The sequence below is a fragment of the Pristis pectinata genome, chromosome 34 (assembly GCF_009764475.1).
Source record: "Pristis pectinata isolate sPriPec2 chromosome 34, sPriPec2.1.pri, whole genome shotgun sequence".
In the NCBI taxonomy this organism is placed as follows: domain Eukaryota; kingdom Metazoa; phylum Chordata; class Chondrichthyes; order Rhinopristiformes; family Pristidae; genus Pristis; species Pristis pectinata.
This window is the reverse complement of record NC_067438.1, coordinates 17,615,477-17,633,299: the sequence shown is the minus strand read 5'-3', so window position 1 is coordinate 17,633,299 and position 17,823 is coordinate 17,615,477. Positions and strand designations below refer to the sequence as shown.

The 17,823-nt window shown below is 46.8% G+C and overlaps 2 protein-coding genes across 6 annotated transcripts in view; one reads left to right on the top strand and one right to left on the bottom strand.

The window, feature by feature from the left end:
- LOC127585911 (class I histocompatibility antigen, F10 alpha chain-like) overlaps positions 1-17,823 on the top strand; it is a 603,397-nt gene that overhangs the window by 148,812 nt on the left and 436,762 nt on the right. The gene's annotated exons all lie outside the window — the stretch shown is intronic.
- LOC127585907 (complement C1q tumor necrosis factor-related protein 3-like) overlaps positions 2,914-17,823 on the bottom strand; it is a 76,744-nt gene continuing 61,834 nt past the window's right edge. For 4 of the 5 annotated variants that reach the window (XM_052043639.1, XM_052043644.1, XM_052043640.1 and 1 more), the window contains one exon: positions 2,994-4,493. In XM_052043639.1, the coding sequence (XP_051899599.1) occupies positions 4,102-4,493 (392 nt within the window). In that variant the 3' untranslated portion in view covers positions 2,994-4,101. Of the gene's footprint in view, positions 4,494-17,823 lie in introns of all 5 variants that reach the window. The other variant, XM_052043643.1, reaches the window with a different exon arrangement.

Below are 17,823 nucleotides of genomic sequence, written 5' to 3'. Positions count from 1 at the left end.
TGGGCTGTGTCTGAGGGATGGTTCGATTGATCATGCAGTGGATTTATCCAGGGCCCGTACTCTGCTGTACTGTTTGATGTTCGATGAGTGACCCCTGATTTTTAAACATTGACCCCTCGACCTTGACCCTCCCCCAGGAGAGAACGTCCTCTCCACATCTGCCCTGACAGGAAACCCCTCAGGATGTTATTTGTCTCTGCCATCTCTCCCGGCCCTTCTCCATCAGAGGCCTGCGCAGTGCAGGGAACTACTCAGCCGACGCGCTTTGGCACCCACACCCAACTCCCAGCCTGTGTCCTCGGGCACGGAAACCTGCCCTCTGGGTCTCTGCATTCAACCTGCCCCTGGGAGTTGCTGCTGGGAGGGCAAAGGGTTTTCCTGAGTTTAATGGAGGCAGTCGAAGTGTATTGTTTCTCAGTGTGTGATTTAGTTCTTCAAGTAACTTAACTTTCTTTAATTGAAGTTTTTTATTCTTTGTACTGTCATATTCCTTCTGCTTTTGAATGGCTGCTGACACCAACCCTTCCACAGATAGTAAGTGGCTGCTTTGACAGTCAGGGACGCACTTCTGTTCCCATCCGCCTGGAAGTGTAACCGGCCCTTTGATCTCAGAAGGACACAAGGAAATAGGAGCACTGGGCCACTCGGCCCCTATAAGACTGTTCAAGGCTGGCCTCAACTCCTCTTCTATCCCAGTGCCCAGTAACCCTCAACTGCTTGACCTTTCAAAGATTTATGTCTCCACCTTAATGATACCTGACGATCTGTCCTCCACCCTCTGGGGCAGAGAATTCCAGAGATTCACTACCCACTTAGAGAAGAGGTTTCTCCACACCTCAGCATTAATTGTCCATCCCCTTGTTTTGTAACCAGGCCCCTGTTTGTGGCTCTCCTGCTGGTGAAAACATCTCAACACTGAGCCTGTCAAACCCTGAGGATCTTGTGTGTTTAAATGAGGTCAATCCTGATTCCTCTAAACGTCAAGGAATACAGACCCAAACCGTCTAACCTGTCTTGCCAGAAGGTGATGGAAGACGGTTGTGTTTGAAGTTGGTATGGCAACTGCTCTGCCCAGGACCACATAAAACTGCAGAGAGTTGTGGATACAGCCCAGTACATCACGGAAACCAGCCTCCCCTCCTTGGACTCTGTCTATACCTCTCGCTGCCTTGGTGAAGCAGCCAACATAATCAAAGACCCCACCCACTCGGGTCATTCTCTCTTCTGTCCTCTTCCATCAAGTAGAAGATACAGGAGACTGAGGGCATCTACCACCATCCTAAAGGACAGCTTCTATCCCACTGTCATAAGACTATTGAACAGCTCCCTTATACGATGAGATGGACTCTGACCTCACGATCTACCTTGTTGTGACCTTGCACCTTATTGTCTCCCCGCACTGCACTTCCTCTGTCGCTGTGATACTTTGTACCGTTATTGTTTTTACCTGTACTACCTCAATGCACTCTGTACTAACTCAATGTAACTGCACTGTGTAATGAATTCACCTGTACAATCTGTATGCAAGACAAGTTTTTCACTGTACCTTGGTACAAGTGACAATAATAAACCAATCCCACTACCGATAGATGCCAGTGACTGGCAGAGTACCGGGGGGTCGGTGGTGGGATCCTTGCTGTCCACTGTACATGTGGATGTTGTGGATGTGGGTGCAAGAGGTTCAGCAGGTTCAGAGATAAGATGAAGATTGGTTGAGATGTTGACGGTGTGGAGGGCAGTCCGAGGCTACAGGGTGATATCGATGTGTTGGTGAAATGGCTGAGGGACGGCAGGTGGGCTTTAATCCGGATAAGTGGGAGGAGTTGGATTGTGGAAGCGCGAATGAGGCTGGGACATTGACCATGAATGGCCGGGTCTTGGGAATATTGAGGAACACAGGGAGCTCAGTGCACAAGCCTGAAGATTCATGAAGGGGACAGCACGGGCAGATCAGGTGGTCGAGAAGGGATTTGGGAGACTGGCCGTCTATGGTGGGGGCAGTGAACACAAGACAGGGAGGTGATGCTCCAACTTTGTCAAACATCTGTCAGGCCACAGCTGGAGTCCTGCGAGCAGTTCTGGTCACCACACTGCAGGAAGGATGTGACTGCTCTGGAGAGGGTGCAGAGGGGACTCACCCCTGGGCTGCAGTGTGTCAGGTATGAGGAGAGACTGGAGAGGCTGGGTCTGCTCTCCCTGAATCAGAGGAAGTTGAGAGGGCTCACAACCGATACAATTATAAGGGGGAGAGATAGGGCAGACAGCAGGAAGCTTTCCCCCATAACAGAGGAAGAAAAAACTAGTGGATGCAGATTTAGGATAACTCGCAATGTGATTGAACCCAATGGTTTAATTAACACGGGGAGGGGGAGGGTCGGGGGTGGGGGCAAGAGTGGGACGATATTGTTGCCGTCACTGAGACACAGTTGAAGGACGGGCAGGAATGGTAAATCGATATCCCAGGGTACAGAATTTTCAGGAAAGACGGGGGGTGGTGGGGGGGGGAGTGGCAGAGTCATGGAGATATACAGCACAGGAACAGGTCCTTTGGCCCAACTCGTCCAGGGTACAGAGATGGTGTTGGTTAAGAGCAGGAGACAGACAAGCTCAGGCAGCTGACGAACCAGTGGGAGCTCCAGGCCAAAGTCTCACAGCTCAGGAACTGAACTGGGGGACGGGGTGTGGTTTTCAGTGAAGCACTGTTCAGAGGCTGATATCTGCGTGGCTGATCAAATTAACTCCAGATTGTGGAAATATTGAATGTAGACAAACCCGGCAGAGTATTTGCTCCAAAAGAATACATTTAATTTTGCATTCACAAAAGCAGCAGTCAGCATCTCAGCCAATGAGATTGCAGTAACTAGAGGAACAACATTCTTCAGTAAGATTCCCACCCCGAGAGCGATGCCAGGACACATCCTCCCCGGGACCCCTGCCGGGCTCACTGCATCCCCATCTCAGCACAGCTCCTACCCTCCCCTCCCCTCCTCTCCCCTCCCCTCCCCTCCCCTCCCAGCTTCTGAGTCCCAGGCAGAACCTCCACTTCACTCTCCCTCCACCTGGAACATCCCGGTGACAACAGCAGGAATTGAGTGGAGAGAGAACAGTGTCTGAACGGGAGGACGGGTGTGGGTGGGTGAGAGAGCCCTTGTGTGAAATCCCTGAGTCTCTCACTCCCAAACTCCAGACTGAAGCTGAGTGAGGTTGCCTGCACGGTGCACAAGGTGAGAGCACGTCGTTGAGGGACAATCACCTGTACGTAATTCACAGACGTGTTCCAGAATGCAGCGTGGGTGGGAGTGAGTTTGAGGAGAGGGTCGCGGGGAGGAGATGGAGCACCACAGGACACGTAATGTTCTGAAGCTGTCAGGTAACGGTGTGGATTATGAGGAGGATGCGGAGAGACTTCAGGGGAATGAAGACACATTGTAAAAGGTAACGACATGGCAGGTGGGGACAGAATGTGGGAAAGGGCCAAGTCAGTCAGTCTGGGAGACAAAAATCAAAGGGAGTTTTTTATTCAATGGTGAGAAGGTGACCTGGTCGATTTATACATCAGTGCTGAAGATTAACGAGCAGGGACGGCCCGTGGGATATTGTGGACACGTCTGGTGTCCCAGCATCAGAAGGGATGTGCCTGGAGTAGAAGGAATGCAGCAAAATCTCAGCAGGCTGATCCCTGGGATGGAGGGCGTGTCGTACGAGGAGACATCAGCACATTCGCTCCGTGCTCTCCAGTGTTTGGGAGAAGGGAAGCTGATGGTATTGGGGCACACAAAATTCTCACGGAGCATAATGGTGAAGGTCTGGGATCATGTTTCCTGAGGCCGGCTCTGTACAACCAGCAGGTCAGGCTGACGGGACGGAGCGACCGTGTCCTGTTCCCGGGTTTGTGCCTTCAGACATTTCACCAAAGGCAACGTTCTAACCCTTGTCTTTGGCAGGTCAATCTCTTTGTGTCTCCCTGTCTCTCTCCATCCGTGAACCAGTCTCATCCCCAGTCAGCTTCACTTGTTGATTCAACAACAGCACAGCCAGGCTGAAGCGTTTTCATCTGCAGGGCAGGAAGGGTTTGCAGAAGCAAAGCATTGCTGGGACGTCCTACTGCCCCAGTAGGAAGCCCTGGAAGCTGAGGGACCCTATTTTGCTCCACAGATTCCCAGCGATCAGTTGCACCCACACCTCATCCCCTTTGTGGAGTTCGAGGATGATGTTCCTCATGGAGAGCTGGGAACTATCCTTGGGCAGGACACTGTGGATCAAACTAACTTCCTTTCCATTCTTCAGTAGCTGCACGTCAGTCTTCATCCCTCTGCCAGGGAGCGAGGAGTAGCTGAAGAAATACAGGCCACACCTCGGGGCCGTGAACTTTCCAGTCTTGCCACTGTAGCCTTCACCCTTGTTCACATTGATCTTGTCGTAGATGATGGTAGTCACTGCAGTCACAATTGCACCGTTCCCGCTGTGCTCGACATCGAATACAACTTGAGCACCTGAAACACAAAATGGGCTGTTGATAAAATGTCACGGAGATCACCTCATAGCAGGCCCCAAATTGCCCAGTGAATCCACAGAACAGCAGAGGACAGGAACAGGCCCTTCGGCCCACCATGTTGTGTCGAACCAATTAAGGTAGTAATTAAACACCTAACTAAACAGATCCCTTCTGCCTGCACAATGTACCCTATCCCTCCATTCTTGAGACTTTCAAAGAGCCTCTTAAAGTCCTCTATCGTACCTGCCTCCACCCCCAGCCCTGGCAGCACATTCCAGGCACTCACCACTCTTTGTGTAAAAACCTTGCCCCACACATCTCCTTTGAACTCACCTCCTCTCAAATGCACGCCCTCTGGTATTCGATATTTCAACTGTGGGAAAAGCGACTGGCTCTCCATTCTATTAATGTCTCTCATAATCTTTTAAACCTCTGTCAGCTCTCCCCTCAGCCTCCGATGCTCCAGAGAAAATAACCCAAGTTTGTCCAACCTCTCCTCATAGCACATGCCCTCTAATCCAGGCAGCATCCTGGTGAACCTCTTCTGCGCCCTCTCCAAAGCCTCCACATCCCTCCTGTAATGAGGTGACCAGAACTGAATGCAATACTCCAGATGTGGACTTACTGGAGTTTTATAAAACTGAAACATAACTTCCTGACTCTTGAATTCATTGCCTTGACTAATAAAGGCCAGCATGCCATACGCCTGCTTTACCACCCTGTCAACCTGAGCAGCCACTTTCAGGGAGCTATGAAATTGGAACCCAAGTCTCTGAGTCTCTGTGTGTGGAGGTTAGGAACAGGAAGGGTCGATAAAGGTGCTGGGTGTTTTTTATAGGCCGCCCAATAGTGACAGGGTTATTGAGGAGCAGATAGAGAAGCAGATCCCAGAAAGGTGTGAGAATAACAGAGTTGTTATGATGGGGGATTTTAATTTCCCAAACATTCATTGGCTTCTCCAGACAGTGATGGGTTTAGATGGGGTGGAGTTCGATAGGTGTGTTCAGGAAGGGTTCTTGACACAGTATGAAGATAGACCTACAAGAGGAGAGGCCATGTTTGATTTGATATTGGGTAATGAACCTGGTCAGGTGTCAGATCTCTCAGTGGGTGAACATTTTGGTGATAGTGATCATAATTCTATCTCCTTTACATTAGCACTGGAGAGGGATAGGAACAGACAGGCTAGAAAGGTGTTTACTTGGAGTAAAGGGAATTATGAGGCTCTCAGGCAGGAAATTGGAAGATTAAATTGGGAACAGATGTTCTCTGGGAAAAGTATGGAAGATATATGGCAAATATTCAGGGGATATTTGTGTGGAGCTCTGCACAGACATGTTCCGATGAGACAGGGGAGCTATGACAGGATACAGGGTGTACAAAGGGTATAATAAATCTAGTCAAAAGGAAAAGAAAAGCATACAAAAGGTACAGAGAGCTCGGTAATGTTAGAGATCTGGAGGAGTACAAGGCTAAAAGGAAGGAGCTTAAGAAAGAGATCAGGAGAGCCAGAAGGGGACATGAGAAGGCCTTGGTGGGCAGGATTAAGGAAAACCCCAAGGCGTTCTACAAGTATGTGAAGAGTAAGAGGATGAGATGTGAAAGGATAGGGTCTATCAAATGCAGCAGTGGGAAAGTGTGTACGGATCCGTAAAAATAGGGGAGGTACCTAATGAATACTTTACGTCAGTATTCACCATGGTAAAAGATCTGGGGGATTTTAGTGGGGACTTGCAGTGGCCTGAAAAACTTGAGCATGTAGATATTAGAAAAGAGGTGATGCTGAAACTTTTGGAAAGCATCAAGTTAGATAAGTCGCCAGGACCCGATGAGATGTACCCCAGGTTGCTGTGGGAGGCGAGGGAGGAGATTGCGGAGCCTCTGACGATGATCTTTGTGTCGTCCATGGAGACGGGAGAGGTTCCGGAAGATTGGAGGGTTGCGGATGTTGTTCCCTTATTCAAGAAGGGGAGTAGGGATAGCCCAGGAAATTATAGACCGGTGAGTCTTACCTCAGTGGTTGGTAAACTGATGGAGAAGATCCTGAGAGGCAGGATTTATGAATATTTGAAGAGGTATAGTATGATTAGGAACAGTCAGCATGGCTTTGTTAAGGGCAGTTCCTGCCTTACGGGCCTGATTGAATTTTTTGAGGATGTGATTAACCATATCGATGAAGGGAGAGCAGTAGATGTAGTGTATATGGATTTCAGCAAGGCGTTTGATAAGGTACCCCATGCGAGGCTTATGGAGAAGGTGAGGAGACATGGGATCCAAGGGGACATTGCAGTGTGGATCCAGAACTGGCTGGCCCACAGAAGGCAAAGAGCGGTTGTTGAAGGGTTGTATTCTGAGTGGAGGTCGGTGACCAGTGGTGTACCTCAGGGATCTGTACCGGGACCCTTACTATTTGTGATTTTTATAAACAACCTGGATGAGGAAGTGGAGGTGTGGGTTAGCAAGTTTGTGGATGACACGGAGGTTGGAGGTGTTGTGGATAGTTTGGAGGACTGACAGAGGTTACAGAAGGACATAGATAGGATGCAAGTTTGGGCTGAGAAGTGGCAGATGCAGTTCAATCCAGATAAGTGTGAAGTGGTTCATTTTGGTAGGTCAAATATGTTGGTGGAATATAGTATTAATGGTAGGACTCTTGGCAGTGTGGAGGATCAGAAGGAACTTGGGGTCCGAGTCCATAGGACGCTCAAAGCGGCTGCGCAGGTTGACTCTGTGGTTAAGAAGACATATGGTGTATTGTCCTTCATCAATCGGGGAATTGAATTTAGGAGCCCTGAGGTATTGTTGCAGCTATATAGGTCCCTGGTCAGACCCCTCTTAGAGTATTGTGCTCAGTTCTGGTCACCTCACTACAAGAAAGATGTGGAAGCCATAGAGAGGGTGCAGAGGAGATTTACATGGATGCTGCCTGGAATGCGGAGCATGCCTTATGAAAGCAAGTTGAGGGAACTCAGCCTTTTCTCCTTGGAGAGACGGAGGATGAGGGGGGGCCTGATAGAGGTGTATAAGATGATGAGAGGTATTGATCGTGTAGATAGTCAGACGCTTTCCTCCAGGGCTGAAATGGTGGCCACAAGAGGACATAGGTTTAAGGTGCTGGGGAGTAGATATGGAGGAGATGTCAGGGGTAAGTTTTTTACTCAGAGAGTGGTGAGAGCATGGAATGGGCTGCCGGCAACGGTGGTGGAGGCGGATACGATAGGGTCTTTCAAGAGACTGTTGGATGGGTACATGGAGCTGAGTGAAATAGAGGGCTATGGGTAAGCCTAGTAATTTCTAGGGTAGGGACATGTTTGGCACAGCTTTGTGGGCCGAAGAGCCTGAATTGTGCTGTAATTGTTCCATGTTCTATGTCCTATCCCTCTGTACATCAAAACTGTTGAGGGTCCTGCTATTAACAGTTTACTGTCCCTTTACATTTGATCTCCCAAAGTGCAGAACCTCACACTTGGCTGGATTGAACTCCATCTGCCATTTCTCTGCCCATATTTGCAACTCATCAATATCCTGCTGTATCCTTTGGCAATCTTCTGCACTGTTCACAGCACCACCCATCTCTGTATCGTCTGCGAACTTACAGACCCAACCGTCTACATGGTACATGGAGGGGCCGGGGCTGGGGGGATATGAGACGAATGTAGGGAATTGGGACTAGCTAGGTGGACAACGTGGTCAGCGTGGACTGGTTGGGCCGAAGGGCCTGTATCCGTGCTGTATTGCTCTATGACTCTATCCACATTTTCGTTGAAGCCATTTACATAGATCACAAACAGCAGAGGTGCCAGTACGGATCCTTGCTCAGCAGTGAACCTCCCCCATCTCTTTTACATCCCTTGACATCTGAAGCCTGGAATGTTGAGCTGCCAGTCCTGCCCTTCCCTCAACCCAGTCTCTGTAATGGGCACAACATCGTCGTTCCACGTACCAGCCCAGGTCCATCTGCCGTCACCCATAACACTCCTGACAAACTGTCCCACTGTGTTCAGGAACCTGTCCAGACTTACTTGAGTGAACCTCGACGTCCCCCTCGCTCCCTCCCATGCTGACCTGCTGAGTGTCCCCAGCATTTTCTGTTTCCAGAAGAGAAGGAGTGTTTCCAGGGAATGTCGTCGGGAAAGAGGTCGGAGGGAACCTTGGAGACAGTGACAACTGTGTAAGTTTCCATGTCGTTCTGGGAAGGGGAGAAAGGTGTCTGCAAGTTGCGTTTCTGATCTGGGGGAAATCCACTTTAAATAGTTCCTGACAAATGGAGACCGGGAGCTGCTACTTGCAGGTAGGTCGACGTCTCGCAAGTGGGAGTCACTCCACAGTGAAATGGTGACAGTTCAGTGGTCAGAGTGGGGGTGCCTGCGACACACTGCCAGGGGGGGTGGGGAAGCAGATACTATGGCAACATTGAGTAGACATTTCCATCATCACAGCAAGAGGCAGGGAATGGAGAGATATGGATCATGTGCAGGGAGATGGGATTAATTTAAACAGGCATCGTGGGCAGTGCAGACATGGTGGGCTGAAGGGCCTGTTCCTGTGCTGTTCTGGGTTCTGTGCAGTCACCATGGAGAAGGGCGGTGTGGTTAGGGAATTCAGGGAGGGTGGGCGGTGAGATTCCAGGACTTGTTCCCATTAAGAAGGAGGATTCAGATATCCTGGCAGGCTTAAAGGTCGATAATTGGAGAGGGGTCCATCAGGATGTTGCCTGCGATGGAAGGATTCAGTGACGGGCAGTGACTGAGTCTGTTTCCCTTGAAGAAAAGGGATCGGTCACTTTAACTTCCCACCTCACACACTCTGACCACTCTGTCCTTGGGCTCCTGGACTGCTCCAATGAATTTCATAGCAGCTACTGACCTGGTACATCACGGCCCTCAGGATTCAACAGTCCCAGAGAGTCAGTCATTCCATAAGAACATAACAATGGCGGAGCAGGAGGAGGCCATCTGGCCCGTCGAGCCTGCTCCGCCATTGAAAAAGATCATGGCTGATCTGGCCGTGGACTCAGCTCCACCTCCCTGCCTTTCCCCAAAACCCTTAATTCCCCTACTATGCAAAAATCTAACTGTGCCTTAAATATATTTAATGAGGAGGCCTCTACTGCTTCCCCGGGCAGAGAATTCCACAGATTCACCACTCTCTGGGAAAAGCAGATCATCCTAACCTCCGTCCTAAATCTACTCCCCCGCATCTTGAGGTTATGTCCCCCAATTCTAATCTCACTGAACAGTGGAAACAACTTTCCTGCCTCTATCTTATCTCTCCCTTTCATAATTTTATGTGTTTCTATAGGATCCCCTTTCATTCTTCTGAATTCCAGCGAGTATCGTCCCAGGCGACTCAATCTCTCCTCATAGGCTGACCCCCTCATCTCCGGAATCAACCTGGTGAACCTCCTCTGCACCATCTCCAAATTCAGTATATCCTTCCTCAAGGAAGGAGACCAAAACTGCACGCAGTACTCCAGGTGCGGCCTCACCAGTACCCTGTACAGCTGCAGCATAACCTCCCTGCTCTTAAACTCAATCCCTCCAGCAGTGAAGGCCAACGTTCCATTTGCCTTCTTGATAACCTGTTGCACCTGCAAACCAACTTTTTGCGACTTATGGAGAAGCACTGCCATGTCCCTCTGCACAACAGCGTGCTGCAATCTTTCACCTTTTGAATAATAATCTGATCTATTTTTTCTTCCAAAGTGGATGACCTCGCATTTACCAATATTGTGCTCCATCTGCCAGACCCTTGCCCACATATTCAACCCATCTCTGTCTCTCTGCAGACTCTCCACATCCTCTGCTCACTTTGCTTTTCTACTCAATTTAGTGTCACCAGCAATCTTAGGTACGCTACGCTCAGTCCCCTCTTACAAATCCTTAATGTGTATTGTGAACAGTTGTGGGCCCAGCACCGACCCCTGCGGCACCCCGCTCACCACTGATTGCCAACCAGAGAAACACCCATTTATCCCAACTCTCTGCCTTCTCTTGGTTAACCAATCCTCTATCCATGATAATAGAACATAGAACCATAGAACAATACAGCACAATACAGGCCCTTCAGCCCACTATGTTGTGCCAACCTTTAAACCATGCCTAAGACTATCTAACCCTTTCCTCCCACATATCCCCCTATTTTAAATTCCTCCATAATACATGACCCCCAACTACATGTATCCTATCTTATGGATAAGTCTTTTATGCGGCACCTTATCGAACACATTCTGGAAATTCAAGTATTCAACATCCACCTGTTCCCCTCTATCCACTGCGCTCATTATATCCTCAGAGAACTCCAGTAAGTTTGTCAAACAGGATCTACCTTTCCTGAATCCATGCTGTATCTGCTTGATGGAACAATTTCTATCCAGATGTTTCACTATTTCTTCCTTTATGATAGCTTCAAGCATTTTCCCGACTTCAGGTGTTAAGCTAACTGACCTGCAGTTACCTGCCTTTTGCCTACAGGACGAGATCTGAGGTAGCGCGTTCCCTTATATGTAGGTTCAGTAACCTGTTGTCCAAGAAAGCTATCACGGATGCCTTCTATGAAGTCCTCCTCAAGACTGCCTCGCTCAACTTGATTCACCCAATCTATGTGCAAGTTCATGTTCCCCAGGTCAACTGCCGTTCCATTCTCACACGCGGCAAATATTTCTTGGTTTATTGCCTGTGTCGCTGTGATGTTATTATTCAGTGGCCTGCAGACAACTCCCACCACTGATTCTTCTTCCCTTCACTTTTCCTAAGCTCTACCCAGACGGACTCAACATTCTGTCTTTAGATCTCGTATCGTTCCAGACCCTCATTACATGATCCAGCAGCACACTACACATTCCAGACCCTCATTACATGATCCAGCAGCACACTACACATTCCAGACCCTCATTACATGATCCAGCAGCGCACTACACATTCCAGAACCTCATTACATGATCCAGCAGCGCACTACACATTCCAAAGCCTCATTACATGATCCAGCACTCTCTCCCATCACCAGGACTGTCCCGGACACCAGCCCCTCACCAAATTTCCGTTTTCTCTCTGACCCACCACATCCGTCCCAACCTCTTTGACCATCTACACCAATCCCATGTGTCTGCATTAGGACCTATGCCGTGTCTGTTTAAGTTCCTGATTCAACGTCAAAGTCAACGTTCGGTTTATTGTCAGATGTACAAGTCCGTGTGTGTACAGGTGCAATGAGGAACTTACTTGCAGCAGCATCACAGGCACAGAGCGTCCGGTAAGCGGTATTCACAAGAGAAACATAAATTAAAGGTAAATTATACCCGAACTTTACAAGAAAGAAAGTTCCTTGAATGCAGTGACCGTATCCAATAGCACCACTCCCTCCGGCAGTGAGTCCCAGGTATCACCCACTCTCTGTGTAAAAACTTCCCCCTCAGATCTCCTTTCAACCTCCTTCCCCTCACCTTAAACCTCCCCCCTCTTGTGTTTGATACCCCAACCCTGGGGAAAGATTCCAACCGTCAACCCCATCTGTGCCTCTTATAATTTTATACACCTCCAGTGGGTCAGCCCTCAGCCTCCGTCACTCCGGGGATAACAGGCCCAGTCTGTCCTGTCTCTCCCCAGAACTAATGTCCTCCAGTCCAGGCAGCACCCTGGTGAACCTCCTCTGCTCCCTCTCCAGCACCACCACATCCTTCCTGGGGGTGACCAGAACTGCACACACTGCTCTGAGCAGTCTGACCAAGGTTCAGTAAAGTTGCAACATAATGTCCCAACTTTATATTCTACACCCGACCAATGAAGACAAGCGAGCCTTATGCCTTCCTCACCACCCGGCCTACCTATGTTGTCACTTACAGGAAGCTATGGACTTGGACCCCTTGCTCCCTCTGTCCATCAACGTTCCTCGCTGCCCCACCTACCCCGTGTCCTTCCCCTGTCTGTCTTCCCAAATATATCACCTTGCCCTGGCCAGGATCATTCCAACTTTTCCTGGCTTTGATGTGAGACCACCATGAGACTCAACACCTCCCTCTGTAAATGAATCCTTGACTTTCTAACAAACAGACCGCAATCAGTGAGGATAGGCAGCAATACCTTCGGCACGATTATTCTCAACACTGGTGCACCACAAGGCTGCGTTGTCAGCCCTCTACTCTACTCCTTATACACTCATGACTGTGTGGCCAGATTCTGCTCTAATTCCATCTACATGTTTGCAGATGATACCACCGTTGTAGGCCGTATCTCAAACAGCGATGGGTCAGAGTACAGGAAGGAGATAGAGAGCTTAGTGACATGGTGTCATGACAACAACCTTTCCCTCAATGTCAACAAAACAAAAGAGCTGGTCATTGACTTCAGGAAAGGGGGCGGTGTACATGCACCTGTCTACATCAATGGTGCTGAGTTCGAGAGGGTTGACACCTTTAAGTTCCTGGGAGCGAACATCACCAACAGCCTGTTGTTACGGACTCAGTGAAAGTCCCTTTAAGATAGAGAGTGTGTGTGTATGTGTGTGTGGGGCGTGCTTACGTCAATAGAAGGTAAAGGACGTAATGACGTTGTTGAAGAAGTAAGAAGAAGAAGAAGAGAGAAGAGAGAGAAGGGAGAGAGACACCAGCCTGCTTGTTTTCTCTATCGATGGATGAGAAACAATAACTGTGTTTGCCACTGAAATCCATGTATGGAAGTTGGAAGTAATCCGGTGGAGTTCACTTTGTTGCTGACCTGTAGAAGGAAACAGGTATTTGTGTGTGGACGACCACGATTCGGATGCTTTTCGGGGTGAGGAAGTCACTACCGAGTAAACACTGAAGTGTCGTTTGGGTTCCATCGTGGAACATTTGGATTTCGTATGTACTCTCTCTCTGTTTCTCTACGTCTACGTCTTATCTTCAGACAACGGTGGTTGTTGAAGAAGCCCTTGCTCATGTTTCACCTTATGGCTTGCGGAACTGAACTTTAAGAACCATTCCGGAACTGGGAGTTTTGGACTTTGTCACACACACACACACAAAGAGTTTAGTTTTAGGGTTAACGTTCAAGGTTTAACATTTTTGAATTCTAACATATTGAATTTTACGTATTATCATAAGTAGTGATTAATAAAATAGTTTTTAACACTGAATCACGCTCAGTGTGTTTCTTTTGTTGCTGGTTCGTGACAAAATTGGGGGCTCATCTGGGATAGTTCCCAAGGTTAACAAGATTCGTCCGGGATCCAATCCAAAGATTAACGAGTGTCGTCTGGGATCGTTCCCCAAATTGACGAGATTTGTTCGGGATTCAATCCAAAGATTGTTGAGGGAGGTCTGATAAATTCTTTTTAATTGGCTTGTGTGTGTGGAAACCAGCAGCAATGGATATTAAGGCATTTTTGGAGTCACCAACCCTACAGGGATTGGAGATGGCAAAAAAGGGTGATTTGATAAAGATTGCTACAAAGCTAAACCTTACAGAAGTAAAGCAGTCTATGAGAAAAGCAGTTATTCATAGAATGATAGTTGACTATTATTTGGAGAAGGAAGTGTTTGAGTTGAGTGAGGTAGTTGAGTTTCCTGAGAGTAAACCAGTAATTTCTGATGTGACTTTTCAACCAGTGGAGTTGGAGGATCTGGAGGAGGAAGAATTAGAACAGTTAGAAGAGTTTTCTGGGGGTTAGTCAGAGAGACCTGTTAGACAGGTGCAGATAGCAAAGATGGAGTTAGAACAAACACGACTGAAGGTCGAGTTGGAGCAAAGGAGATTAGAGGCTGAACGGGAACGAGAGATAACTCGGATGAAGTTAGAGGCTGAACGGGAACGGGAACTCATTCGGTTAAAGTTTGAGGCAGAGGAGAAGGAAAAACGGAGGCAGCATGAGTTACAAATGAAGCGTAGGAGTTTGGAATCTGATTCTGATGATGGTTTTTCAGCCAGCAGGGAGGTTCGATTAGTCCCTCCTTTTGAGGAAGATCAGGTTGATCAGTATTTCCAACATTTTGAAAAGGTTGCTGTGAGTTCAAACTGGCCAAGGAAAGGATGGGCTCTTATGGTACAGAGTGTGATTAAAGGGAAAGCTCAAAAAGCTTATTCTGCTTTGTCTGCTGAGGATGCAGCTGATTATACCAAGGTAAAACAAGCTATATTGAAGGCCTATGAATTGGTACCTGAAGCTTATAGACAAAAATTTAGAGACTTGAGGAAATCTGCAGATCAGACTTATATGGAATTTGCCAATGGAAAGAGAATATGTTTTGAACGATGGTACATGGCTAAAAATGTAGATGGGGATTTTGATAAATTGAAAGAATTGATACTGGTGGAGGACTTTAAAAGATGTGTTCCAGCTGAATTAACAACATATTTAAATGAAAAGGCAGTGGAAACTTTACACGAAACTGCTAGGTTGGCAGATGATTATGCTTTAACCCATAAATCCAAATGGGGACAACCTAAAACCTTTCAAAAGAGTTACAAGGACAATCCAGGTAAACCGGAGATTAAATTGGGAGGTAATCAAAAAGGAAAGGATGAAAAGAAGCCAGGGCTGGAGAAACCTGTTGAGCGTACTTGTTATTACTGTAGGAAACCTGGCCATGTGATATCTAATTGTGCCCTTTTGAAGAAAAGGAAGGAAGCTGTACCCAATGCTTGCTTTCAGGCAATTAAAAATCAAAAAGGTTTAGGAGATGCTGTTAAAGATCAGTCCTTGCAAGAGGTAAAAGCGGAAAAGTTGGAGGAGGTGAGAAAGGAATTCCGTTCTTATGTATCAGAGGGTTTTGTTTCACTGAATGATGGGTCACCCCAGGTGCCAGTGAAAATTGTTAGAGATACTGGGGCTAGTCAATCTCTCTTGCTGGACAGTGTTTTAAATTTTGGTGTAGAAAGTGACACTGGTGAGGTAAATCTAGTGCGAGGCATTACAGATGACACCATGTCTGTCCCTTTACACAGGGTGATTTTAAAGTCAAAGTTCGTAGAAGGACCATTCGAGATAGGGATAAGACCTAGGTTGCCAATGGAAGGAGTTTCTTTGTTATTGGGAAATGACCTTGCAGATGGAGAAAGTGATCCTGTGGTACGGTTAACAACCAAACCAAGGATTGATGAGTCTGAGAATGATCCAGATGTTTACCCATCATGTGCGGTGACTCGAGCTAGAGCTAGAGAATTAGCCAAGACAGACAGTCCGGTGCAGTCTGATGTGGTTCCTTGTGACAGTCCTAAACAGGAAGAAAATTATGATGCCTTATCTGAGACTTTTCTGTCTTCACTGGAGGATCAACATCCTTGTAGTGAGCCTGAATTTAAAGATTTGTCTTTGTCGAGGAAGGATTTTATGGTGGAACAGACAAAGGACCCTGAGTTGACAGAATTGAAAGAAAAAGCTCTCTCATGTGAGGAGATTGAAAAAGTGCCAATTGGATATTATGTCAAAAATGGAGTGTTAATGAGGAAATGGAGACCTCCTCATGTTCCTGTTAATGAGGAATGGGAAGTTATTCATCAGGTTGTTGTTCCAAAAGTTTATAGGGATGAAATTTTAAATTTGGCCCATAGTATGCCTTTGGGTGGTCATTTTGGGGTGAATAAAACTGTAGCGAAGATCTTGAAACAATTCTATTGGCCTGGTTTGAGGAAAGATGTGGTGATGTTTTGTCGAACCTGCCACACATGTCAGATGGTAGATAAACCAAATCAAAAATCCCCTGTGGCTCCTTTGAAGCCAATTCCTGCTTTTGGGGAGCCCTTTTCGAGGGTGATTGTGGACTGTGTTGGCCCATTACCAAAGTCTAAGACTGGAAATCAGTATTTGTTAACCATCATGTGTGCCACTTCTAGATTTCCAGAGGCAATACCCCTTAGAAATATTAAGGCCAAGACGGTGTCAAAGGCTCTTTTAAAATTTTTTACCTTGTTTGGTTTGCCAAAAGAAATCCAATCTGATCAAGGTAGTAATTTTATGTCAAATTTTTTTCAACAAATAGTCTATGAGCTGGGAGCAAAGCAAATTGTATCATCTGCATATCACCCAGAATCTCAAGGAGCTCTGTAGAGATTTCATTCTACTCTCAAAAATATGCTGAAGACGTATTGCTTTGAAAACACAAAGGATTGGGACGAAGGTATTCATTTACTTTTGTTTGCCGTTAGAGAATCAATCCAAGAGTCAATAGGATTTAGTCCGTTTGAGCTTGTATTTGGACATAGGGTAAGAGGACCTTTGGAGTTGTTGAGAGAGCAATGGGTTAATGAGGAAGTGCACTTGAGTCTGTTGGCCTATGTCCAAAAATTTAAAACTCGGTTAGAGAGAGTCTGCCAGCTAGCGAGAGAGAATTTGAAAACCGGCCAGATAAGAATGAAGACATATTTTGATAGACGTGCTCGGCCTAGGACATTCGCAGTGGGGCAAAAGGTGTTGGTATTTTTCCCTAGCCAAAATAATCCCTTGCAATCTCGTTTTTCTGGACCCTATGTTATTGAATCACGAGTGACTGATCTAACATATATAATCAAAACACCAGATAGACGCAAGAAAACACAACTCTGTCATGTAAACATGCTAAAGCCTTATTATGAGAGGGATTCAGTTGTGGCCTTGGTGGATGATGTAAAGGTTGTTTCTAGAATGCCTGATGTTGATGTTGAGGAAGGCCAATTTAGACCAAATATTGTTCCATCGAAACTAAAAAACCAAAATATCCTGGAGAACCTTGAAACAAAGTTGGACCATTTACAAGTTTCACAAAAACAACAGATGAGAGAATTAATTTTAAAATTTAAAAATCTGTTCCCAGATGTTCCAAACAGAACATCGATAATTACCCATGATGTTGATGTTGGGGATGCAAAACCAATCAAACAACACCCATATCGAATGAATGTGGAAAAAAGTAAACTTGTTGATCAGGAAATAAAATACATGTTGGAAAATGATATTATTAGACATTCTACTTCAAATTGGAGTTCGCCCTGTGTTATTGTACCTAAACCTGATGGAACTGTTAGATTTTGCACAGATTACAGGAAAGTGAATGCTGTAACAAAGTCAGATGCTTACCCTATTCCTAGGGTGGATGATTGCATAGATCGAGTGGGAAAGGCAAAATTTCTTACAAAGATTGACCTATTAAAAGGGTACTGGTGTGTTCCATTAACAGATAGAGGAAGGGAGATTTCAGCCTTTGTAACCCCTTCTGGATTGTATGAATACAATGTTTTGCCATTTGGAATGAAAAATGCTCCAGCAACATTTCAAAGAATGATTAATTCAGTGATTCATGGATTAAAACATACAGATGCCAACATTGACGACTTAGTGACTGGGAATGATACTTGGGAAGATCACATCTCTGCGTTAGA